The sequence below is a fragment of the Eucyclogobius newberryi genome, unplaced genomic scaffold (assembly GCF_026437365.1).
Source record: "Eucyclogobius newberryi isolate DKJ021-1_F unplaced genomic scaffold, fEucNew1.0.hap1 SCAF_10, whole genome shotgun sequence".
In the NCBI taxonomy this organism is placed as follows: domain Eukaryota; kingdom Metazoa; phylum Chordata; class Actinopteri; order Gobiiformes; family Gobiidae; genus Eucyclogobius; species Eucyclogobius newberryi.
The window spans coordinates 17,954,194-17,981,825 of record NW_027315724.1 but is presented as its reverse complement, the minus strand read 5'-3'; the positions used below and the strand labels follow the sequence as shown (position 1 = coordinate 17,981,825).

General features: G+C 40.1%; 1 protein-coding gene across 1 annotated transcript in view; it reads left to right on the top strand.

The window, feature by feature from the left end:
- The window catches only part of LOC140376046 (calsyntenin-2-like), a gene marked incomplete at its 5' end in the record, with an annotated part of 269,481 nt that overhangs the window by 223,879 nt on the left and 17,970 nt on the right, over positions 1-27,632 (top strand). Inside the window, 4 exons of the mRNA XM_072461966.1 lie at positions 1,383-1,545; positions 9,122-9,288; positions 14,350-14,498; positions 27,201-27,415. Coding sequence (XP_072318067.1) covers positions 1,383-1,545; positions 9,122-9,288; positions 14,350-14,498; positions 27,201-27,415 — 694 coding nt within the window. The remainder of the gene's footprint in view (positions 1-1,382; positions 1,546-9,121; positions 9,289-14,349; positions 14,499-27,200; positions 27,416-27,632) is intronic.

The following is a 27,632-nucleotide window of genomic DNA, read 5'->3' as shown; positions in this document are numbered from 1 at the left end:
TTTGTTTTGGGGCTCAATTGTATCCACTTCTTTTATTTATTTATTTTTAATCATTATTATTATATACAACTAGTCATAATTGTCGTTCATGATTGAATTTTATGATTTTTTTTTTTTTAATATGTAGTTTTAGTCCGAAAAAACAGTTTACCAAAAATATTTTAGTCAACGAAATAAACACTGTTCCAAGCAAATGTCAATATCTGGTTGGCATGAAAACGAGCGGAGAGCATCTGGTCAGCACTTTGAATCACTAAAACTTGAAAGAAAAAAAATCCATAATTACGAAAATGTGCTGAGGACGAGAGGACAAGATGTTCCACACGGCAGGCGCTTTAAGTATAGTGTTAATGCATAATACGGGGAGGCACGGTCATGTAACCCCCCCCCCCCCCCCCCCCCCAATCCTCCAGCCAATCCCCTCGCTGCGTTTCCAGCCCTGACGACGCACATATGTATTTAGCAGATGTTCCAAACCATCACCAGTACAGGCCCAGCTGCCGCGGCAAAGCGAGGCGATTGATTAGCGCTTCCATCTGCTGCGCTGGCATTGTGTTAATAGGACGCCAGCTTTGCAATCTCCGTTACAGACCGGGGTTACGTGGGGCTAAGTGTGGCCACGTAACCCCGGTGAGAGCAGCAGAGTGAAAGGGGTTTGCCCAATGGGAGCTGGCACGTCTGACGTCCGAGGCGAAGGAGACGAGGACGTTTGAGACAAAGAGCGACAGTGAGGCAACAGAGGAAATGCTTGGAGAAACTGAGACGTAAAATGAAAGAGAACGGTTGAAAATGTCCAACAAGGAGGTTTTATTTAGGGCTGTGCTAAAAGATTTAAGGGGAATTAAGTAGCATTTACTTTATTGAACATATTTTAAGTCCCTGTGACGGTTAACTCTCCTGAGAAACCCTGGCCCTTTTTGCATTTGGCAATATTTAATGTTTTTTGTATTTGATTATACATAATAATGTTGTATCAATTGTATGACTAAAGGCAATTGCTATGTAGGCAATTGCTATAGTAAATCCGATTGTTTTCCCTGTTACTTTATTGAACGTCTTTGTAAATACATGTGACGGTTAACTCTCCTGAGAAACCCTGGCCCTTTTTGTATTTGGCAATATTTAATGTTTTTTGTATTTGATTATTCATTCTTATTTTGATCTATTGTATGACTAAAGGTAATTGCTAAGTAGGCAATTGCTGTAGTATATCCGCTTGTTTTCCCTGTACTATTGCTTTGTAGTAATGTGCAAGATAGTGACAAGTACAGACTTTAAAAGGAAATGTATGGTTAAACTTCAAAATTGACTGTTAATCTGTCTTTTTTAAATGTTTTTTACTGTAGCGTTTTCTAAACTAACCGCGGCGTCTCCTCCCTCAGATCTGCGATAAGGAGTGGCATTACTACGTGCTGAACGTGGAGATTCCGGTGGTGACGCTGTACGTGGACGGTGTTTCCTACGAGCCGTACCTGGTCACGGACGACTGGCCCATCCACCCGTCCAAGATCGACATGCAGCTCACCGTGGGCGCCTGCTGGCAAGGTACGAGCCCTGTCCGGACGGGCCGATCCGCGCTTCCGCTGTGGATCGCTCTGTCATTCTGTCAAAAATGTAAAAATCTTCGCTGACTGACTGGGAAGGTTGACCAAACGTGACATCAGCAAAAACCAGGGGAACTTCCAGGTTTGTCGTTGATAAAAAGAAAATGACGCAGCAATTTTACCAACAAAAAAAAAAAATGGGTTAGAAAAAATATATATAAAATGGCTGCTTGCTTACTCCAATACAACGGGTAAAAGTTATGGTTTTTAATTTAGCGATGCAGGATCTTATTTTGTTTTTATTTGAACAGTGAGTCTACTATACTTTATTGACATTATGTAAACTCACCCATTTACAGCTGAATAATTTGTTCACTGAGTTGAGATTATTCACCAGATGAAAACTGGAGCTAAACCAGGACTAAACCTGAATATTCGGGTGCATTCAAATCGACCCCATGTTTGGTCCTGATGTGGACTTAGTCTGGTTCTGTTCTTGTTCTTGTTTAGTCCTGATCAATCCAGGTTTAGATGTGTGAATGCACCTGGACTGGATCAAGACTAAACCTGGACTGGAACAGGACTAAACCTGGACTGGATCAAGACTAAACCTGGACTGGAACAGGACTAAACCTGGACTGGAACAGGACTAAACCTGGACTGGAACAGGACTAAACCTGGACTGGAACAGGACCAAACCTGGACTAAACCTGGACTGGAACTGGACAAAACCTGGACTGGAACTGGACTAAACTTGGATTGGAACAGGACTAAACCTGGACTGGAACTGGACTAAACCTGGACTGGACTAACTGGAACAGGACCAAACCTGGACTGAAACAGAACAAAACCTGGACTGTGAAAACCTATTATGTGGCGGCCCAGATGTTAAAACAATAAGCAGACAAGAGAGAATGTGAGACCTACTTTATTTTAGCTGATTTTCCCCCAAAAATATTTGCTTGATTTGAAACGAGCAAGGCTGCAATTTGCAATTTCCCCTATAATTAGATTTTAGGATTTTTTTTTCCTGCTATTGAGCCAAGGTAAATTGCATTTTGGTGGTTTAAAAATGCAGAAATCAAATCGGCAAATCCCTTTTTATTATATTTTTTTTCTTGTTTTGTGAAAAAGCAAAAGATCAACTTGTTTCCCCCCCCAAAAAAAGAAATCACCGAGATTAGTTTGATTTTGTGATTGAGAGCAGATGACGAAGGGTCTGAGCAAAGTACTTCTCCTGAATACGAGCACTTAATTTGGATGAAAAATGAAATTACGAATGTGCGCTCGGCCACTCAGCGCAATAGAAAAGATGAAAGTATTCGTCGATGAAACCACTTGAGAAATAAGTCAGTATTCGTGAGGAGCAGCTGTTGGAGATGTGTTTCGAGGTCTGAATGAGCACAATTAGACCGAGCACTTGTACAAAAATAGTTGACTAAAATGATCCCATATTATTCTATAGGTTGAGTATTGGCCATACTGCTCTTGTCTGACCATGTTTACTATAGTGTATGTTTGAGTAATCCTATATTGTTTTCACCATCCCCCGATCCCCGCACATTGCTCTTTACCGTCTATACTTTCGGTTTTGTTAGTGTTTTGACCCTGGCTTAAAAAAGTTTGCGTTGCGGTCTTTCTAACAGAGAAACATGTACATGAAAACCCACTGCTTGGTACAGAAAACGCTCACGACGAGGAGGTGGCGACAGTCGCTTCTGCAGAAAAGCTGAATATTGCACGTTACAATGAACAAGGTGTAAATTAAACCTTCAAATACGTATTCAGAACGCACACTTTTAGTAACTGTATTTTAGTTCATTTACACTTGTCTACAGTTACTTATTAAAATCAGAGGAAAGGTGTTACTTTATCATGAAAATTAGGCTTTGAACAACACCGAATTATTGTAAAAAATTGAAAATACAGCTCTAATATGAGTGCAATGAGCGATTTTCCTTCCTCTTTTTCTTTTCTGATAAATACATGCACAACAAACTGTGAAAATTAATCAAAACGCAGTTTAATCCTATGTTGTATTCTCATACAACTCAAAGTATTCAGAATACTGTACTCTGGGCCGAGTTAGAGAACAAATTACATTTAAATGCAAGTATTCAATATTTTGTAACTAAATAAAATATAAAGTATTGTTCCCAACACTGATGATATGTAATAGTTTTTTTGTCTGTTTTTTTATTGACCACTGACCAAAAAGAAGGCACTCGAATTGGGGTTTGCAATCAGCGGTCCCTTCATCTTAAGGCGAGACACTACAAGCATTTTTTTTCAATTTTCAATTTTTTTGGTCAGTTTTCTCTCTAATTTCAAGTGGAAACAAAAATTGTCCTATCTGCTCCTACTTTTGTTTAGATTATTTCTTTAAAACCACACATTTTACTCTCATGAGGATGTAAAGATCAGCCTTAAAAACCTGAAGACGCCAAACTTTCAAGATTTTGAGGGAACATACTGAAGGAGCTGTTGATATCTTATTCTAAGCCTGATTTATTCAAGTTTTAAGTATGAAAAATTAGGCAAAATCTGACATTTGAGGCCAATTTTCAGTCAGATGGAGTTGACTTAAAAACTAAATAAGAAATCCTAAATTAACCACATCTTTTAAACCTTACTCTGTATATTGTCACATTTAAATATCCCAAATTGGTGCTATTTTGACCATTTTCACGCATAAAATGCCTTTATTTCTATATGAAAACCTTACTTGCCAACCTGTCATTTGATAGCGAGGTGCAGAGTTGAAATAAGGAGAAGAGTTGCTCTGAAAGGGTAAAAAAAAAAAGATTTATACCTCCTCACACCTCGGTCAAGTGAGAACTCAAGCCAATCAAATGCTCAGGTTCAGGAAAGAAGAATCCAGCAGGACACAGAAGGATTGGACCGACCCATAATGAGGCTGACAAACAAAGACAGGACAGTTTCAGGTTCAGAACTTATCGAAATCAGAGCAGTGTTAGCTCTAGTTTCTCAGGCCATGTCATGTCATAAAAAAGAGCAAACGTTTAGCTCGTTTCAAGTTATTGTGGGGCCGAGGTCGCTTTGTTTTGGGCTGATTTTCAAAGGTCGCTTTTTCTGCTTTTGGAAAATCTGGCGACCCCGCTAGTTTCAAAAGTATCGTCCAGGTGACTCCCTTAGAAACCTTTCACCTTGGACCACTCCTGGAAATAATAGAAAGATGCATTACAAAGACCATTTTGATTCAATTCCAGTGAAGAATAAATGAGAAAATGTTTCTTCAATTCAATAGCGCTGCGATTAAGCTACAAAGGGCCCTCGCAGCTGGCAGGAAACATATACTAAAGACGGTCGTTTGCACAAGTGTAACGGGGATATTTCAGTCATCTTTAATTAAAAAGCGTGTTGTAATTTCACGGTCCAACGACTTTGACTGGCCAGTCCTGACCCCGGCGCCGCAGAATTCAATTTACTGCCATCATTTTTTGATCTTCCCCACAAACCGCTGCTCTGTGGGACGTGGAGACGTGTTTTACGCGAAGCCACTGCCACAAACACAATTCTTCGTTTTTCCGAGTGAAGATGAAGCAAAGTGATACATGGACGAAAACATAATACAACATTTTATCGAGTGTGGTGTTTCTCGCAGCATGTATTAGATATTACTTAAAGTCTTTTATCAACAGAGGCCTTGGATTATAGGGTTTGTTTAAAGGAATGTAGTGTGTATCCTTTTCGTCTACATAAACTATTGCTATTAAGATTCATAGGATTAAGCTTTGAATAGTGTTTGTTTAATGCTCTGCAACACAGCGTCTCTCTAGCTCTGTTTTTGTCACCGTATTTTGAGTGTAACAGGCAGCATAATATTGAATAATATAAAATATAAGACAGTATTGTGCAGGCAAATATGTTTACATAAGAAGACAACGCCTACTTTTTTGGACTGGTCTTTGGTGCTTCCTAAACAAAATCACATTTGAAAACCGGTGCAGGAGACTTCCAGATTGCCGTTTGTGTAAAATCTGGGGAAAATTGAAACGGAGTGATTTCTGACTCTCAGGAGGGGATGAAGAGGACCCGGTGCAGTGAACAGCACATTCACTCTCTTTCGCTTGCGCTTAACAATTTAGCCATTATGTAAAAGCCCACACAGCCAAAATATTGCAGGGTAAGCTAAAAGTTCTATTTTTAATGTTTAAATTATGGGGACGGTTCTTGGTAAGCCCCCCGAGGTATTCCTGCATTATTAAATCAATGTTCACAAACTTTTATACCTTACACAAACTTTTTTTTCGCAGTTCTAAAAAAAAAAGTTTATTCCGTGTTGACTTAATTGCTGCACTGATTTATTTCCCATCTCAAAAAGTTGGACATTTTTTTCTAAAGTTTCTAAATCATTATATTTAGGATTTAGCAAAACCGCCTTAATTGTAAATCATGACCTCACAAATGACCTTTGTTTTTGTCAGGAAAAAGGTGTTTGTTGTGAGTAAATGGGTTCAGAGCACAGCAACACTCGGCTCTTTGTTGGTCTCAGTAATTCCCGGCTATAAATTATCTGTCTTTAATGGTGCGTTCGAGGCTTCTGGTAAAGGGGATATACGGGAAAAAATGCCCTGAAACGCCACGCAAACTGATAAATCTTACTCGCGAACTGGAATCCGGTCGAGAGATGATAATAACCACATTTAGTAGTTTTCAGTGTTAAATTACAAGTAAAGTCCAATAATCATCTGATATTTAACTTTTTATTAACTTGTTTAACCATTACATTTCTTTATTAGCATTAGCATTAGCCAAATTGTTTAAATGTTACTTTTTTTTAATGATCCCAGTAAATAAAAGCCAAATCGTATGCACATTAAGCTTATTTGTCTTCCGCATTCAATCTCGATGTTTAGCTGGATTATCGTTCCCATTGTGCGTTTTTTTGGTGAGTGAATCGGTGAAACGGTCTGTTGTCTGAGCCCGATGCACCGTCTGACCTGAGAAACTATAAACTGTGTCACCGCCTTTTTCATATTGCACCACACGCTCTAAACAACTCTGGAACCGCTCTACACGTGTGAGATAATTAGTGTAATTATGTCAGGTTAAAGCGTAAAACGTTGATGGCCAGTAAATATAGACTCGAGCGGGTTTTATTCAAGCGAAGAATCTGGATTATAACCTCAAATATTATACACAATGGAGTATTTGTACAGTAAAACCTAAAAATCAAGACTGCCGTCACCAAAAAAAAAAACAATGTGTATAATAATCATAATATAATGTATGATATCCAGTGATTAATCCAAGTTTCTACATTTAAATCACAATTCGTTTCACTTCACTGTCTGTTACACTGCTCTAAGTTACAAGCTGATGCATTCCACAAAATCTCTTGTTTCTGGTGGCGAGGTACAGCCAACATTTAGGAACAAAGTGCAGCATATATTGGGCAGAGTAAGCACTGGAAAGGTGAGGGTTTGAGTCCCAGAGCGGTAACCTTTCAGCTAATGAGCGTGTGCAGACTGTGGCCTTTCAGCGGTTCAGAGGATGCTGCACAATTGGGCTCTTTCTGTTCCCTTTGTTTAGCCTGACACAAAAACTGCCCAGTCACACGGTTCAGACAACAACGCGAATCGTATCGAGCAAATTACAGCCGCCGACGGGAACAAGCGCTGCGCATTTAAGTGTGAACGGAGACCCGGAAATAGCATAAGAATTAGTAGGATTAGGTTCGCGTTGGAGGTAGTTGAGTATTCAAACTACTCAAGTAGATATAGAGTCATATAAATGAATGGCATTTAAGTGTTTGACCAATAGACCGAGAAATACTTAGATCATTTTGACTCAATAATCTCAATCTCACTAAACTCAATTAGAAGTAGAAACTGAACACCATTGGTTCGGACGAGAACATGCTACTTCAAATTTACTTCAAACTTACTTCAAAACAAGGTAAACTTGCTCAAATGAGTGTCTTGGTGTTAGTTTGAAGTAAAGTACAGTGTGTAATAAGGGTTGAGTAGGTTTGTTTTTTCTCTGGTTGATGTTTAATGACGACACATTCATAAATAGTCATAAATCGTATGACTAAAATAGCAAGCAAAGTCAAGAGAGCAATAAAAAAACATATTAAAGGACACATCTATCACCAGACTTGCTCAGTGCTTTTCTGTCGGGTTGAAAAACTCTCCCCTCAGACCTTCAAAATTAGTCCATTCAGAATCTCTACAATCACTGACATTTCCTTGATAACGATGCACTTTAAGTCCATGAATCATCTCCAGACTCATTCTGTGAATTTCTTCCATCTCGATCAGAACAACTGCTGTATTCTAGGAAATGTTTATCTTGATCTGTAGTGTTTTGGCCCAATCTACTTGAATTACACAGAAAGTGCCATGGGAAAAAGCAGAGATCCAAATTTAGTTTTGTTTGAGCATGTTTAAAGGCTGATAACGATACAAATATAGAATGCTGCGTCACTCGTGGAGAGTTGGTGAATCAATAATGCACTGCGCATCTCATTTGGCGTTCAAAATTTCAAAAAAGTATTTTGTCTCGCAACATTTTGCTAAAATGATGATGGTGGCGTGTACGTTAAGTAAGCACAGCTATCTGCGACTTCTTCTCCTGCAGAGCACATATTTTCCAAAGTAGGATTTATTGATAGTAAGTCCCTCTTCTACACAAAAATGTTGATTTCCGTTGCCTACAAGTCATGAAAGGTGGAACAAACCCACAGCCCCGAGCCCTGGAAGCATATGGACCCTTTATTTTCTGGTGTTCAATTTTATTCGCCTTCCCATAAAATGCAAATAGTTTAGGCTTTTAGCCTGATTGTTGTGTGTTGTTTATTCATTTGTTCGTTTTAAAACCGAGCTGTCGCTGTTGTAATCCACTATAATTTAGGCTTTAACTGATGTAGGAAATAACAAATTTAAACATCAATAGCAACCGATTGCGACAGCAGGACTGCATACGCACAGTGCGCAAAACTAGACAAAAACTGAAACTAAAAACTATTTAATATACTTTATTCACAAATGTATGAAAACAAATATTATTTTTGTGTTTTATAATTTTATCATTACAATGTTAGTTTGTAACAGCAGATATACTCAAATTAAAGTTGCTTGATATTTGAATATTGCATAATTTAGGCTTGTATTTTACCACAAATATCTGGTTATTGTGTAAAATACTAAAAACTAAATGAGAATAATGCCTGTGTTTGGTCTCTTTAACTTGTTTTAGATGTTATTCAAATCCTTTTTTTATACAGAATGATAATTGGCCTAGTAGTATTTTACTGAATGAAGTTATTTCATTTTAACACTTTATTAATAATGTTGATAATAATTCAAATCTAAAATGTTTTTATTTATAAATGCAGTAAAAACGTTTTTTTTTTTTTTTTAAGTTTGGTCAACAGATCATTTCTTTGGTCGACTACAGTCCAAACATACTGTATATTGTAACTTTCACGGGCACAACAAGAGGGAACCCTTTTGATTCGGGGTGATTGTTTTCTTGACATGTTCTCTGTCGTGTGTCGTGTGCGTGTGCGTGTGTCGTGTGTCGTGTGCGTGTGCGTGTGTCGTGTGCAGGTGGAGAGGTGACGAAGCCGCGGTTCACTCAGTACTTCAGAGGGAGCCTGTCGGGCCTCACCATTCGCCCCGGGAGGATCGAGACGCAGAAGGTCATCTCCTGTCTTCAGGCCTGCAAGGAAGGCCTGGACATCCACAGCCTGGAGAGTCTGGACAAGAGCATCAAGGTCAGACAGCAATCAGCCAATCAGGGACGCACAGAGGGAAGGGCTCGGCTGACAGGTGGATCAGCCAATCAGGGACGCACAGAGGGAAGGGCTCGGCTGACAGGTGGATCAGCCAATCAGGGACGCACAGAGGGAAGGGCTCGGCTGACAGGTGGATCAGCCAACCTACATTAACCTACACTAACCTACACTAACCAGCATCCAGTTCAAGCTCCATGTTGTGTTGGAAAATTCTACTGAAGAATTGATAAAAACTAATCGAGAGTTGCACTTTTTAATACTCCTTTTTTAACAATTACTTTGATAATTTGACATGGTTTAGCACTTTATCTAATGCTCATGCAGTAGATATATATATAGTAGTATAGTAGTGTTATGAGTATTACGATCTATGGTTGTGTCCATAAGGCGTTAGTGACACTCAAACAGTTTAAATCAGCATAAAATACAAACCAGTGCATTGTTTTTAGGTGAATATTTGTTTCCTTGATTCAGAAAAACAATGTCCTGACAGAGGCTGGTAGAGTTCTCTGTTTCATTAGGACCGCCAATATACCATTATATGTTATTTTAAATGCTTAAATCAATGAGTTTTATCATAATTTTGCTCTTTCTCCACTCTCCACGAGTTTGGCCTCTGAGCAACTGACTCAATATTAATTTCTCACCCAAAAACGATACAGATTTTTAACCATCTTTTAAAAACAACCAAACAGACAAAGGATTGGCTCTGGTTCGAACTGACTCACGCCGATCACCCAGGACGCATCATGTGAAAATACCATCTTCAGTCGCATTCATTTCAAGAGGCAAATTGTTACTTTAGGGGAACCTCTTCGGAAACATCCACCTTAGACAACCAGAAGCTCCAGTTAGAAAACCGAGACTAAACTTGGATTGAAGCGACTAATCCAGAGGAACTAGTCCAAATCAAGACCAAGGAACAAACATTAAACTACACAATTTCACATTAAAAAAGTAACTCTAAAAGCACCTTAACATAGCATAGCACAGCTCCTTAGACTTTCTTTGTGCTGTTCGTCGGTGAATCAAAACAATGCAATGCTGAAGAAATCACAGTTTTCATTCTTGTGTCTTTTGAATAGTCGAGTGTGGAAACGTGGACTATTGCAACGCCGACGCCGTGATTCTTTTGTTGTACGTTTCTATGCGCAAGTTTTCCACTTTAGAGGCAAATACACAGGCAAATGTTCACCTTCTGCATTAGATTAGTTATATTCACGAGCAGACTGAAGCTGGACAACCTTGAGAGACTCTATCTGCTCCTTTTCTTTCATTCTTCGTTTAACTGTAGGTCACCGATAGTCTATTTTATCTGTTAAGAAGGCAATCAATAAAATACATCAATAAAAGTAAGAAACAAATGAACGAACAAATGAATACAATAAATATATGAATATAAAGAGTGAGAGAGAGTTTGTTTGTTTGTTTGTTTGTTTGAATCGTGATGTTGCCGTGACGTTGCCGTGTCAATACTGAGAAATAGGCAAAAATACTCGATGTACTTGATTTTGAAACCTTGATGATAGTGAAAAATATTTGAAAAATGTACACACAATAATCATACTTTCTTTGCTATCTTCTGGTCTTGCTCTAGTTCTGACAAAGCTCAAGATCATTCTCAAACTGTCCAAAAAGTCAAATGTTGCCCTTTAAATGTGATTTGTTTCTTTACTTTACAACTGCACATGTAGTTTTAATACTCGTTACAGCAATTAGAAAGTTTTGCTGCGTTACTGCACAGAGTTTAACCTGATGCTTTTTGCACTGATCGTTCCTTTTACGCCGCATGCCCTTCCACGTACATCCTTTTGGATTGTTTGTGAGCGGCGTTCCCGCCAGCGCGGCAAGTGACCCTTTAATATTAACGTTATTTTTTGTTTCGCGCACGTTTATCCCCACACATTTTTTTTCACCCCGACACAAGATAAGATTTCCGTGGCCGGCTACAGCTAATTCACTGGCGGGATCCTGCGAAACGACAAGGCTCCTGCTCCGAACCCGGCTCCGGGGCCAATCAATCTGCGGCGCGAGCCGGAGTGAGCGCGGACAAGATGGATGGCTCCCCTTTTCCAGCGCCGCCATTCTCACCGCCGCTACTCGCTTGTGCTGCTTTCGCTCTTCTCACATCGATTTGTGTGCGGCGGTTCTCAAGCCGCGGTGTCGGGCCCCGTGCCTGTGCAAAGACCACCGCGTGATGCCAGTCAGGTCCTACTTTTGGTCACGGATGCAGCTTTGTAGACCGATTTATCCTCGCTCGGACTCGCACGTAGACCTGGTTTGGATCCGCTTTAGTCGTGTCCCATCCTTTAATCGATTAATCGTTTGATGGTGTCTTGGTCGACTAACGTTCCAGTCAACTCATTATTTTGCGATGATTTCACAGCAGCAGAAAGGAGAAGTCTTTTTACGGATAAATACATTGTTTACACTGTTTAATATTAATGTACTGTATTGATATTTGTAATTGCCTGATCATCCTTTAATCGATTAATCGGTGTCTTTGTTGACTAAAATTCCAGTCAAGTCATTATTTTGGTATGATTTTAAAGGATTTCTATGGATTTCTCATGGAATGATTTATTGTTGGATTTTGGTCTGAACTGTGAGTGTTTTTACAGATAAATACACTGTTTCCACTGTTTTCTACGTTTATACTGTATTAATAGTTGTAATTGGCTGATGTCCTGTAGTCTCATGGTGCAGATGGTGAACTCGAAGATACTTTGAGAGTCTTGGTTTGATCCTGTTCTAGTCCTGTTTGATGGATTAGATGTTTCTTAGTCTGTTTTGTTTGGTTTACTGTTGTCCATTGTTAATAATAAATGTTGTATATAAAGTTAAGCAGCTTGACAGTTGTAAGAAGAGGCATGAGGCTGGCGTTTTAACACAGGAGGTTATATTTTCAGAGACACTGTGATGGAATTGTCCTGCCCAGCCTTTGCTTCTATTATTTTATCTCTGAGGACTTAGGCAAAGATAACAAGCACTGAGCTGTTGGCTATGTGCCCTTTACCGGTGGTAATCAATAAGGAAAGTAGTCACTTTGACCACTTACGGTGTATTTTATTGTCCCTGTAAAGGAATTCCACCCTGACAGGAGCGGCGCGGCGCCCGGGGACCCATCACCAGAACCTGAGCTTGAGGATTTTATAGAGCATGTTTTGGGTTTATTTGGGACATGGAAGGCTTGTAACGTGAAGCCTCCGGAGCGTCCCACATCACGCCGGGTTTATCATCCCAGAAAAGTTCTAAATTGATTCTGAAAATGTTAGCTGTTACTTTTATAGCACTTCTCTGTCAGTTCCCGCCGTACATCCTGGCTCGTTTGACTCCTCCGGACGCACCCTCCGTTCCTCCTGTCAAAACCTGCTTGTGGTCCAAAAAAAAACAAGGTCAAACTCGGGAAATGCTCTGCTTCTCTTTATTTCTCGGCTGACCTCTTTTAAAAAGCAGCTCAAGAAACGTTTGTGTAGGAAAGCTCTTGGTTGCCTGGGTTTTATTTCATTTTGATCATCCCATTAGACTTATTGTTGCTGTAATGTGGTGTACCTGCCTTGTGATTTGTATCTGTGACAGGGAAAAACCCACAAACTCCACGTTGAAGATTGCCAGGGAGACGTTCTTGAGTTCTGTGGGCGCTGACTTACTGTAGATCCGAATTATTGGTCAACCGTAATTGTACTCATACTTGTAACTCATACTCCTCTGTGAGTTTATCTTTTAAGAGTATTTTCCTGCGTTTAGGCCAAACCGGTGGAGAACTGTCACTGCACAATCATGGCACAGCAACAGGGAGGAGCAGAGGAGATAAGGGCCCAGGTCGGAAGAGTGTGAAGGGGAAATGAAGGAGCGTTTGGGCCTCGTGGAGCTTCCAAGAGCCCGTCCCACTGGCGAAGAGGCCGTTTTAGGAAAATAGAAAGCACATTCGCGAAAACCTCTTTAAATAAAATCCCCAAATCCCCGAATCTCGAGCCGCAGCGGGAGAACTTGAGGATCTGCGAGGAGACGCCGCGGGAGTCGGCTACGTGCGTGCGAAAGAAAAGTTCATTTTCGACTTGATCGCTTTCAATATTGGGGCGGCATTCGTGGCTGTCAGGAAGTTTGTGTTGTATGTAGCATGCGGAGCTGGAAGAAGTTTTCGAGATGTGTGTGTGTGTGCTGAAACAAGAGCAGGTTTTTGAACGCATGTGAAGGAATTTGTACAAACACTGGGCATCCATCCATCCATTTTCTACCGCTTGTTCCCTTTCGGGGTTGCGGGTGACTGGAGCCTATCCCAGTGACTTCGGGCCTTAGGCGGGGTACATCCTGGACAGTGGCCAATTTGTCGCAGGGCCAACACAGAGACATAGACATTACAGACAGTTCACTCTCACATTCATTCACTAGGGCCAATTTAGACTTTCCAATTTTACCTGACACATGCATGTCTTTGGACGGTGGGAGGAAGCCGGAGAACCCGGAGAGAACCCACGGTAACACGGGGAGGACATGCAGACTCCACCCAGAGAGATCATGTGATGTTGATCTGGTCCGGGAATCGAACCCATGATCTCCTTCTTGGGAGGCAAGAGCGCTAACCAAACCTCAATAAATAATGTTGTGTTCAGAGTAAAGGTTCAGGAAGAGTCCTGCAGTGGGAGATATGAAGAAGAGCAGAAACTTTTGCCTCGCAGCGCTTCACAAAACTGCTGCTTTAACCTGCAGAAAGTTAGAAAATCAATCGAGAGAATCCCTTGTCTCAGAGCCGTTTAAGTCACGCCGAGGGAAAAGTCCTCAAAACCCAGTGGGGAAAGGAGACAGAGGCAGCACAATCTTCCAAACAAAGGTTCAAAGAGATATTTCAACACTTTTTTTGACATTTCACAGTCCAATCGCTTTTTGTGTGAGTCTTAATCGCCGACTAAGACAATTAAAGTCATGTTTCCACAGCAGTAATACAATCTGAACATTGGGGGGATCAAATAAAGGAATCAATGTACTATGTTTTTGTTCAGTATTCTCTCTCTCTCTGTTTCCCCCTTGTTGTTGCCACAGTTCCACTTCAACCCGGCCCAGTCGATCGTGGTGATGGAGGGCGAGGACCTGGACCGCATGAACACGGCTCTGAGGAAAGTCTCCTACATCAACTCCAGACAGTTCCCCACGTCAGGGATCAGGCGGCTGCACATCTCCACCTCTGTACAGTACGTAAACGCAACTGCGAGTACTTCGTCCGGCATTACACCGAGTTAACCTTTACCACCTCCACTGCTGCTACTGCTGCTGCTGCTACGTGTCATGAGCTCTTCTATTGCCATATTTCTAAAAGCAATGTGTGAAATGTGCCCTTTTTTATACTGTTTGTGACACACCGTATTTTCCGGACTATAATTCGCACCAGAGTATAAGTCGCACCAGAGTATAAGTCGCACCAGAGTATAAGTCGCACCAGCCAAAAAATGCATAATAGAGAAGAAAAAAAAAATATATAAAGTGCATTGGAGTAGGAAATGCAGTTGCAAGTGTGAAAATAACAAATAATATCACATATAAGTATAAATATAAGTATAAATTGCACCCCGGCCAAAACTTTGAAACAAGGTGCAACTTATATTCCGGAAAATACGGTATTCTCTGAACGTCAGTGTTAGAACAGACATCTGATGCTCTGTTCAATTATTATCTGGTCCTCCTTCATAACGTTATACAGTACTAGGCTATATTTGCATTATTTCCTGATACATAAAGCGGCTCTGAGTGCTTTCTGCGTCTGCTCAGTGTGACAGAAAAGGTTTCAGAGGTCGTCATCTGGACAAATCAAGACGTTTCCAAGGACGATTTTTGACTGTCTGCATCTAATTGTAACGCGTTTTAGTCTCCATGAAGCAGGAAGTGCAATGTTAGCATGCTAGCTGTTGTTAGCCTGTTGCTGTGGCGGTAAATTCCCCTTTGTCCTCTGAAAGTTGTGAAAATTGCTTAGAAACTCATTATGATGAAACATATCGACTGTCGGAATGGCTCAGTGAAGTAAGAGATACATTTGGATTGCTGCGAAGAGTTTAAAATGTTCTGTTTTTCGCGTCGCTTTTATTGCTCAGTAACTTGAAAAACGCACATTCTTACCGTGAGTAGGCTCGCCTCTCCACAGATCTTGGCCTGGTGGCATCTCCTGCTTGTTTCCATGGGAATAGATAGATTTAAGGCCACACTCTTGAACAAATATCTCCACCACAAAAGCTACACAGTGCCTCTTTGATACGACTTGGACATAGATAATGGTTCTTCTTCTGGTGCGAAGTGTCAAGGAAACATTAGAGATATCAAAGTTAGACGAGCGCATTGATCTTCGCCTTTCCTCCGTCGTCCCCGTCACTACCTCTTTCCGTTAATAAACCGTTCTCTGCTCGCCGCTGCCTCCAGGGACCGGTTTTTACATTTTGCATGTCATGTTTTAATAATTCTGCACAGGTTTTTTTTTTCAGAGGAAGAAAGAGAGCTTGTGTTTGAGCCTCCCTGGGCGTATAGCCATTAAAATTCATGATCGTTTTAAGTGTATGTAGCCCCCTGCAGTAGAGCCCCTGGGTCCACTCGGCGCCCCCTGTTGGTTTGGATGCACGGCCGCGGGATACATGACAACAACAAACTCACTGCACTTGATTATCAAGAAACACTTATGATAATAGTAGCTTAGCGTCATGTTTATGTTATTTAAACAGTATTTTCTCCTCTCTCTGATGTGATGGCTCGCTGGTCTGTACTGGACACACGCTTCTTTACAATATGAATGTTAACAAGAATATTATTTTTGTTTTGTTTTTATGGCACGCTGGGGCTGTTGAAATAAGCCTTCAGAGCAAAAAAATAAAGTTAAGAAGTTTCTGGTGCCTTCAAATATACAAAGGCGATATCTAAGTACATTCCTCTGGTGAATAAGACACTATTAATCCTAATATATTTGTTTTAAGTATTTGTTCTTCGAGACCAGGACCGAACATAACATGAAATCAAAACAAATTAAGATATACAAAATAAATAGCTTCATATAGGGCTAGTAATAGTTATTTGTGAACACTGTTGCATAAATCTGCTGCAGGGGAAAGACTGAGTTCATATTCATGCACCAGCAGCAGGAACAAGAACATGAACTTGATGTGAAATGCACACACTTAATATAAGCTGACTATTTTTATAGTTTAAACTTATTTTAGTGACAAATTATTCATGTAGTGAATCAAATGAGTCTTGAGTATTGTATTCACAGTGTCAAACTCTTCAGTCACAGCACTTCATGTTGATACTTTATTACACTCCGACCTGTGTTTTTACCTGTGGCTCCTGAACTGTCCAGGTTTGCACTTGTTTGGATGTTTTCCTCACTGAGCATCATCACAGAAGTTTGTTTTCTTGTTGTTAGCTCCACATTAGTGACGCTTTTAGTGCTCTAACGTCCACAAAATTGTTTTCACACAGTTTTTTATTCAGTTTTTCCTCAGCGAACGTTGTTTAATCCGCCTCTCTACTATTTCACCCATCCAGAAAACTGCTGCTGGGATTTTTGGCATTACGAAAAACAAATTGGATCAAACTGAAATTGAAATTGCAGTTGCAAACGGACTCACATTGAGAAAGAAATACTCATCTTAACATATTGTGATGCCCTTATTACTTATTTGCAAAAAGCCCTTCTTTACTTTTTGCCACCAGATCTCCTAAAATGTCTCCTTGAATACGGGTTAAATAGGCTCGTTTAGCTTATTCTGTAACCATTGCATCATAATTATGTAACAGATACTTATGGTCAACTTTCAAATGCTTTTCCCTCTTCTTTAGTAAAGTTTCTTATAAAATAGTTGTTATGTAAGTTATGACATCATCCTGTATTCACACCCGTAGATATTAATTGTGTCGGCCCAGCAGTTCACTGTGGAGAAACAGTGAGAGCTCAAATTATTTACACAGTTTATTTTCACTTATTTGTGCCGATGCCAGTTTGTTTAAATTACTTCTGCCGCAAAGAAAATAATAAGGCAAATATGTGGCTCACTGAAAGGCCGAGAACAAATGTGAATAAAACAGGAACATAAAAATATAAATGTTTAATCATTTTGTTGTCTGGCCTATTTATTCAACCAAAAGTCTGCTCACATGTGTATGACAAAAGCTGCTCTGTCATTGTTTTGTTTATTTAGCCAGAGAAGTTCATGGAGAGCGAGCTATAATGTGCAACTCATGGAGCTATAATGTGCAACTCATGGAGCTATAATGTGTAACTCATGGAGCTATAGTGTCATGGAGCTATAGTGTGTAACTCATGGAGCTATAGTGTCATGGAGCTATAATGTGTAACTCATGGAGCTATAGTGTCATGGAGCTATAGTGTGTAACTCATGGAGCTATAGTGTCATGGAGCTATAGTGTGTAACTCATGGAGCTATAGTGTCATGGAGCTATAGTGTGTAACTCATGGAGCTATAGTGTCATGGAGCTATAGTGTGTAACTCATGGAGCTATAGTGTCATGGAGCTATAGTGTGTAACTCATGGAGCTATAGTGTCATGGAGCTATAGTGTGTAACTCATGGAGCTATAGTGTCATGGAGCTATAGTGTGTAACTCATGGAGCTATAGTGTCATGGAGCTATAGTGTGTAACTCATGGAGCTATAGTGTCATGGAGCTATAATGTGTAACTCATGGAGCTATAGTGTCATGGAGCTATAGTGTGTAACTCATGGAGCTATAGTGTCATGGAGCTATAGTGTGTAACTCATGGAGCTATAGTGTCATGGAGCTATAGTGTGTAACTCATGGAGCTATAGTGTCATGGAGCTATAGTGTGTAACTCATGGAGCTATAGTGTCATGGAGCTATAATGTGTAACTCATGGAGCTATAGTGTCATGGAGCTATAGTGTGTAACTCATGGAGCTATAGTGTCATGGAGCTATAGTGTGTAACTCATGGAGCTATAGTGTCATGGAGCTATAGTGTGTAACTCATGGAGCTATAGTGTCATGGAGCTATAATGTGTAACTCATGGAGCTATAGTGTCATGGAGCTATAGTGTGTAACTCATGGAGCTATAGTGTCATGGAGCTATAGTGTGTAACTCATGGAGCTATAGTGTCATGGAGCTATAGTGTGTAACTCATGGAGCTATAGTGTCATGGAGCTATAATGTGTAACTCATGGAGCTATAGTGTCATGGAGCTATAGTGTGTAACTCTGTTACAGACTGTTACTGTTATTGTACTGTTACAGAAAGTATAACATGCAATAAGCAACAGCAGACTAAACCAGGACTCAACTTGGTCCAACCCAGGTCTAAGGTGTGTTCACACGTCTCCTACACTTACCAAATTTAGGAATAAAGCAGGACTAAACCTGAAACTAAACCTGGACTAGAACAGGACTAAACGAGGACTAGAACAGGACTAATCAAGGACTAGAACAGAACTAAACTTGGACTAGAACAGGACTAAACAAGCACTAGAACAGAACTAAACTTGGACTAGAACAGGACTAAACAAGCACTAGAACAGAACTAAACTAGGACTAGAACAGAACTAATCAAGGACTAGAACAGGACTAAACTAGGACTAGAACAGGACTAAAACAGGATTAAACTAGGATTAGAACAGGACTAACCTAGGACTGGCTCAGGAATAAACAAGGACTAGAACAGGACTAAACAAGCACTAGAACAGGACTAAACAAGGACTAGAACATGACTAAACCTGTCTTAGAACAGGACTAAACTAGGACTAGAACAGGACTAAACAAGCACTAGAACAGGACTAAACAAGGACTAGAACATGACTAAACCTGTCTTAGAACAAGACTAAACTAGGACTAGAACAGGACTAAACTAGGACTAGATCAGGAATAAACAAGCACTAGAACAGGACTAAACAAGGACTATAACATGACTAAACCTGTCTTAGAACAGGACTAAACAAGGACTAGAACAGGACTAAACAAGGACTATAACATGACTAAACCTGTCTTAGAACAGGACTAAACAAGGACTAGAACAGGACTAATCAAGGAATAGATCAGGAATAAACAAGCACTAGAACAGGACTAAACTAGGACTTGAACAGGACTAAACTAGGACTGGATCAGGAATAAACAAGCACTAGAACAGGACTAAACAAGGACTAAATTAGGACTAGAACAGGACTAAACTAGGACTAGATCAGGAATAAACAAGCACTAGAACAGGACCAACCAGCACCTAATAATAAAAGTAAACAGGTTAAACAGGTTTAAACTCAGACTAAAACCGGTCTGGATCACCTTTGGAGCTGCCAATATTGTCAACATAATGTGCTCCTTTTATTTCCTGTTCTTGCCTGGACTTCCTGCTTCTAACACTTCAACGTTGAGGAAAATATAAGATAAGATATTCCTTTATTGTCCCACATGGGGAAATTGCATTGGTGCAACGCAGGTAGATACAGAGGTAGATACAGAAGAACAGATCACTTATAGGAAGTCTGAAAAACACTTTCAGTAGAAGATCTCCTATAAATAAATAAAAACTCCCATAGACAAATAAATAAATACCATTGCACATGAATTTCACAGTAATTGCACATGAATTTCACAGTAATTGCACATACGACAGAATTGCACATCAGTATTAGGTTAGGTCAGTATTGCGCCGGGATAACGTGACGATCTCCGGGTAAGACGACTGTTCTCCTCAGTTTCATGAGTTCCTCCTTTGTGGAAACGCGGTACGGCGCCGGCCGGGGGGCGGGGCCGGAGCCGGGGCCGGAGCCGGGGGACTCAGAGCCAAGACACATCGCAACGACACGACGAAAACACTCAATCCAGCCGAATAAAGTCAAAACAAGTTAATTTAAAGCGATTCCAGTGCGTGTCCCGATCGTTCGTGAAGTTCCTCTTTCATATAAACGTGTATATAAACGTGTACCGACGACACGCCGTACTTTAGCGCGGCCGGAGGGCGCGGGGGGGGGGCTGGTGGGCTCACTCGGAGCTAGCTCACGTCACAACAACACAACAACACAACGAAAAACGCTCAAATCCAGCCGAAAAAAGTCAAAAACAGTTGAATTAAAAAACTATTCCAGCGCGTGTCCCTATCGTACAGTAAAATAGAAAAAATATACTAACTATATTTACAAAATATAGGAGATAAAGCACAATAAGTGTGAGAAAGAAGAGAGAGCGTTTACACCGGGCTGCCAGCTGTACCAGCGCCTTATGACGTATATGCTGCTTATCGTAGTCTATTAAGTCAGCACGTGCCTTGATGAAGACGTGATCTTTTTAACTGTATTTAATCACTTTATATGCGCTTAGACAGTCGCTTTGTAGATTAATGCTGCGTGGAGAGATTTTCTAAGCTTAACATATGTATAAGTCTGCACGGCACCATCAGATGTCACATTCAAAGCATAGTTCACTCGTCAAGATGTGGGTGGATATTACAGCGAAAGACCCGACGATGACACGGAGAGCGGTTATGAATAAATATAACTGTGCATCTTCGGTGTAGTAGAGATAGGAGACGGTTTCAGGTGGTCGAGGGAATCTTTTAATGGAGTAATTGTGTGAATGATTGCTGTGAGAACAATCAAACAGATCACTTAAATATGTGGGTTCATCAGACTTCAGTGACGTCGTAGATATACATAGAAAACGAGGGTGAAGTTCACGTCTAATGTACTTTATTGTTGCACAGTGACAAGTGACAAATATGAAGAAAACAATTATGTACTTTTTTTTTTTCTTCGAGCAAATAGCAAAAAAAAGAAGAAAAATCACGTACATTTACAATGATCACCACTGAAATGTATCTCCCACCTCCTCATTACTGCCTTTGAAACACTGCCTTTATGTCCTATAGTTTATCAATTGTATTAATTGTATTAATTGTATTAATTGTATTCATTTTATTAATTTTATTCACTTTATTCACTTTATTCATTTTATTCATTTTATTCATTTTATTCATTTTATTCATTTTATTCATTTTATTCATTTCATTTATTCTATTTATTCTATTTATTTTATTATTTCTTTCTTTGTATTCTTTATGTATGTATTTATTCATTTTTTGATTTATTGATGTATTTGCTTTATTTCATTAATTTTATTTTTAACATTTTACATAGAACAAGACAAAAAGGTCCTACTCTCCTTCTTATGTTTTCTATATTTGGACATTCCTCAAGTTATTCTTTCAGTTTATTCCATAGTTTTATGAACTAAAACAAATTCCCATTTACTTTTTGAACCTTATAACTTAAACTATAAAATTACACCTTCCTCTTAAGTTCCTCTTTTTAAAAAAATGTTTATGGATATTGCTGTGTCTTTTGAATACTATTGGTAATGTCACTATGTCCACAATATGTTTCCGTTTGAATCATTTAGATGTTCAAACAGTGAATGGTTCTACTCCATGTATTGTGCGTGTTTTAATGCAGTACTGTAATTGTTGCCCCGCACTTCTGCACTGTAAATAAAATCGTCATCGCGCTCAGGTCGGACTGGAGTCGCCGCCCTACAGGTTCGGTGGCGTCATTACACTGTCCGTTTCTGACGTTTTTGAGCCTTTCTAAGTTAACCCCGTCCCAGAGCGAGCGCGGCAGAGCTTTAAGGAGATGTACAAACCAGTGCGTACAATCACGTGCCGTTCAGAGACTTGTTCCAGAAGCGCGCGGGAGGAACGCAGCTCATAAAGGCCGTAAAGCTTTATATCAGATTAATGGTGCGGTTTACGGGCCTCGTTTACGGTGTTTTTCTCCGGAGCGGCGGCTGTGACAACACGTCGTAACAACAGAGATTACAGCGGGAGTCTGGAGCCGACGTCCACCGGGGGGCAGCGTGAAGAGGCGCGAACGGACTGTGAAACGTCCATGTCCGCCACTTTAACGCCGTAAAAAAGAATGGAGAAGAATGATGCCGCAAACTGTCATTACGCTGCACATGATGAGTCGCTGCAAAGGTGTTTACATCTGTTTGAATGTTTAATTAAAGAACAAATTAACTCGCTTTGCGTTGGTTCGACTCGGCAAGCAAAATCATCTACAAAAGGAACACGACTTTTTGTACTTAAATCAAGAAAAATAAGTAAAATGTTTAAAAAAGTAAAAATATCTTGCTCCAAATCAAAATAATTATGTCTGCAATTCAAATATGTTTAACTTAGAAATAATACTTCTGTTTGAAATATTATTCGTATATGTGTTTTTTGTGTGTAATGAGACTCCTGAAAATACATACATACTGCAGGAAGTATAAGTGATACAGCCACAAAGTTATTCATAAGAAACAAATACGTGCAGGTTTAAATACTTAATATAGAGCTCATCTACTGTAGTAACATATAAATCGTGACATCGGACGACACACGATGCCATGTGCGATGAAAAGAGGTTTTGTGGTTCAGAAAAAAGCCAAAAATGACATCAAAATGACAGCGGAAACGTGTCCATTTGTGTTTACGATGAAATACATCTTATTTACTCCAAAATGCGGTTAAAAACAAACGTCTCTATTCAGAGAAATGATCGCACGAATAGCAAAATAACCGTTAGTTGCAGCTCTAGAATGCTATAAGTTGATTTGGGGAACTAAACATATATATATATTTTGAATTGGAACAAAAATGACAAGCTGGCGTCCTTGAATTGAATTTCTAACAAAAGCATTTAATTAATTTGGCTTTGGGAAAATTAAGGAGAATTAGCAATAAAAATGAGTATGTTTTGAATATATTCCTGTGTCCCTGGGCAAGACACTTTTTTGATTTATTTTGGGATAAATAACTGTAGACATAACCATTTAATCTGCTTCACTGAGACGTTAAACAGTATATATGACGTAAAAATATCTATCAGTGTTTTTATTACCGTATTATCTGGACTATAAGTCGCACCGGAGTATAAGTCGCACCAGCCCAAAAATGCATAACAGAGAAGAAAAAAACATATATAAGTTGCACTGGAGTATAAGTCTCACCCTGGGCAAAACTGTGAAAAAAGGTGCAACTTATAATCCGAAAAATACGGTACTACAGAAAATACTGTCGAAAATATGCAAGCTTTTCTCACCAGATTTGACTTTTTACTTGACCTGGTGGCAATTCTCTCCAGGAAAAGTAAAAAACAACTCAGAGAAGACGAGAATACAGTGGATCCTCTGTGAGAAAAGTCGCTCGGTGCAGCTTTTAGCGTCTCAAACGGCTGCAGAAGCGAAGACTAAATCCCCCACCCGCAAAACAAACTGAAACAACAAACGAATCCGACCGCAGTGGCTTCAGCGCGGCTGTGAGTGCCGAACGGAGCCGCGACGCCGGCCCTTTAAGGCTCCTGTAGTCATATTTCTGTGTAATTAACTTGGTGGAGCTCCAGGACGTGGCTGGTCTTCTGCACCGGTGACTTTGTATCTCCCACAGCTCAAAACAATGGCTCAGTGCCGAGCAGCCCGGGAGACGAGGAGCGATAACGGCGTCCGCCAGCGCAACACGGAGGAGATTAGGCCCGGTTTAGGCACTACCGGCCCGAGGCGGCTCCGGATGCTAAATGTGTTTGTGAATAAAGACGACGCACTAAGGGCTCCGGGGGTGTTTTGAAAGTTTACATGTTATGCTCAGTCTAAATCATGCTATTCGGGCTTTTAATGTATTTATTTTTATTATTATTGAGCATCAAATTACAAAGTCCACAAGATCATATACAAGTTTTTTTGTGGAGGGTTTGTGACCTTTTTAGAACCACGGAAATCTCATTGCTTTGTCTGGAATGTTCGGCAGGATGTGTTAAACTTATCTATAGCATATTTTGTGTTTCTTATACTGTGGAACATTCCAGGCAACGCAATAACATGGTAATGGAGACAATATCCACTTTTAAAGACCAGAGCTCTTAATTTCAACGCTAAAATCTGCTGCCTTTTCGGAGCATCACCTGCTCCTTCCCCCACTGTCACCAGCAGAGGGCGACAGACGCTCGATACACATTCAAATGGAATGTGGAAAAAGACACGGCACTTGAAAAGAGTTTTCTGAATCAAGATTAAATCCGGACTGAATCTGGACTAAATCCGGACTAAATCAAGACTAAATCAGGACTAAATCAAGATGAAATAAGGACTAAATCTAGACTAAATTTAGACAAAATCAGGACTAAATCAAGACTAAATCAGGACTAAATCAGGACTAAATCAGGACTAAATCAAGACTAAATCAAGACTAAATCAAGACTAAATCAGGACTAAATCAGGACTAAATCTGGACTAAATCAAGACTAAATCAAGAGTAAATCAGGACTAAATCAGGACTAAATCAAGACTAAATCAGGACTAAATCAGGACTAAATCAGGACTAAATCAGGACTAAATCAGGACTACATCGGGCATGATTAACTTTGACCAACTGTGAGCCGAGGCAAACTCACATGTCTTAAATCTGGAATAATGTCGGGTTTGTTCATAATGACGCCGCGCCATTTTAACTATATTTGGGAATATTTGAAAGCTGTTACATTTTGTGCTGTCAATCCTTTAACTTAAAGGATGAATCTTAAATCTGTCCTAAGCACTGCACGCCGCACTAATCACTTAATGACAACAATCAATCTCACTCATGTCTTTACTGTCTGTCACAGTATTAAGACAGATCATCAAACTAATGCTACACGCCAAATGAACAACTGCAGTGACCCTCTATTTTTATACATATATCATAGTCATCCCTTAATGAAATGCAAATTGAGTCTTAAAGTAGACATTTACCTTTGCTTTGGCATCTTTAGAGCCTGATAGAGCTTAAAGTAATAGCTACGTATTATTTATTCATTATTTTATTAACCTTTATTAACCAGGTAAAACCCACTGAGCTCAAAACTTCTTATTAAAGTTTGACTTGGGGTAAAAAGTATTGAAAACTCACAGTATTTTGCCCCAGTTGTGCTCCTTTGCTCGGATTATGGTGTTAGCACGCCACCTACTGGCAGCAGTGGGAATAAACCACGGAGAAAAAGAATTACAGGATTAATGAAACAAGTTTTAATGAAGCAAAATACAACTTCAGGTATGGTTTTGTTTTTGGTTGTCCATTTTGTGTCAGTTTTGTGTCAGTTTTTTGTCAGTTTTGTGTCCTTTTGAGTCAGTTTTGTGTCCGTTTTGTGTCCTTTTTGTGTTCGTTTTGTGTCCGTTTTGTGTCAGTTTTTTGTCCGTTTTGTGTCCTTTTTGTGTCCGTTTTTTGTCCGTTTTGTGTCCGTTTTATGCCAATGTTTTGTCCGTTTTGTGTCCGTTTTGTGTCAGTTTTGTGTCAGTTTTGTGACCTTTTTGTGTCAGTTTTGTGTCCGTTTTGTGTCAGTTCTGTGTCCGTTTTGTGTAAAGGTTTTCAAAGCCAAGTTATGCCGCAGACCAACACATTAACATAACTTTAGATATTAAACAGCCTACATACAGTATTGTTGCCCTGTCCTTGTTAACGCCAGAACATTCCAGAACATCCCTCTGTGGCTCGTTACCGCCCGCTCTGTGCCCTCCTCTCTCAACGCTCTGACAGATTCATGTGCGCTTAAAAGAGAAAGAGAAAAGCGCTCGTTCTTATTTGAATGTGTCTCGTTTGGGTTTCGATGGACGGCTAATCCGCAGACGACGCGAGTGCATGGGAATCTCAAACACAAGAAACTGTCGGAGTCAATGCTTTAGGTGTAAACAAACACATTTATAGTCGTGTGTTGGTGAGGAACCGGAGCTGAACACGGATTTGGTGTTTTATGGATGTATTAAAGACAGTTCTTGGTAAAGACTGAGGAAAAATAAAGCATTCAAAGCAAGCTAAATATTGTCTTCTGGATGTTGAAAAGTGCTTGATTTGAAGCTGTTTCTCAAAAGCTCATATTTGTTTTGGATGTACTGTATTTTAGGACGGCCAAAATATTGAATTTGAGAAATCTTAATGACAGACTTTATCATGAACTTTGTGAGGCATTTGTAAATTATGCAGGATCAAGAATGTTCCATTGTAACAGAACAATGTCCCCCAAAACAGCATCATTCCAGGTTTGAGCGGCTCGTGCTGGTTTCTAATCCACTGAGCACAATCTAATTCTACAGGAAGGAATGTTTTTCGTGTGTTTAAAAATCTGGAGCGCACATTTCTGTCCTTGGGTCAAGGTAAGCATTTAAAGATGAACAAGAAAACATCATAACCGTCATCATTTTTTCTGATGAAATGACATTGTGTAGTTCCTGTAAAGGATAAAGGTCAACACAAAGTTTGGTCAAAGTTAAAAATGTACATTTTCAAAGTTTATTTGTAAAATCATACTCTGAGCCTTGGCTGTTCTCGTTGCACCTTTCACTGGATGGATACGTGTAAAATCATAGGAAATGCATAATAATACATATTTATATAAAATGTTGAATCATCATTTTGAATAGTATGTTGTGAACAAAGGATAAAGAACGTTTCATGGACCTCAGGCAGGAAGATTCCATCATAAGTACATTTTGCTTATATTTCATTTACTATTAGTTTTACTTGCTACTTAATCAACGCGCTTACTTGGCGATCTGAAAAGTAGTGGTAATAGTAGTAGTAGTTTGATGGAATATAATGGCTTTTTACCACAGTTTGAATTTTTTTTGAATGTATATTGATTGTTCTGCTGTTTTACAGTTTCATGCCCATTTGTGTGTTAAGCACTTTGGTCGTCTTTATTGATTTCAAAGTTGGATTGGATTAAGTATTACCCATTTTCTAACAATTGTAGTTATTTCAAACCGTCTCCTGTTCTGTTATATATTTACTCTTGAAAGTGATTTGACTTGTAAACATATTGGATTCTGTGTCGTCAGTTCTTCGTCCAACCCAGTTCCGCCTACATTTCCCATGATGCTCTCTGTCGTTGCAGGTGTTTTGGGGAGGACACGTGTATCTCCATCCCGGACATCGATGCCGTGGTGATGGTGCTGCAGCCCAGTGAGCCGCGGATCACCATCACAGGGGTGGAGCGGCTGAGCTGGCCCGCCTCAGACCTCCAGGCACCAGGGGGCATCGCACTCTTCCAGGACCTGCACATCATCAGCACGGTGAAGAGGACGGATGCCTCCACGCAGCACCACGCGGGTAAGAACAGCACCACCCGGGTAAGAACAGCACCACGCGGCTAAGAACAGCACCACGCGGGTAAGAACAGCACCACGCGGGTAAGAACAGCACCACCCGGTTAAGAACAGCACCACCCGGTTAAGAACAGCACCACGCGGGTAAGAACAGCACCACCCGGTTAAGAACAGCACCACCCGGTTAAGAACAGCACCACGCGGGTAAGAACAGCACCACC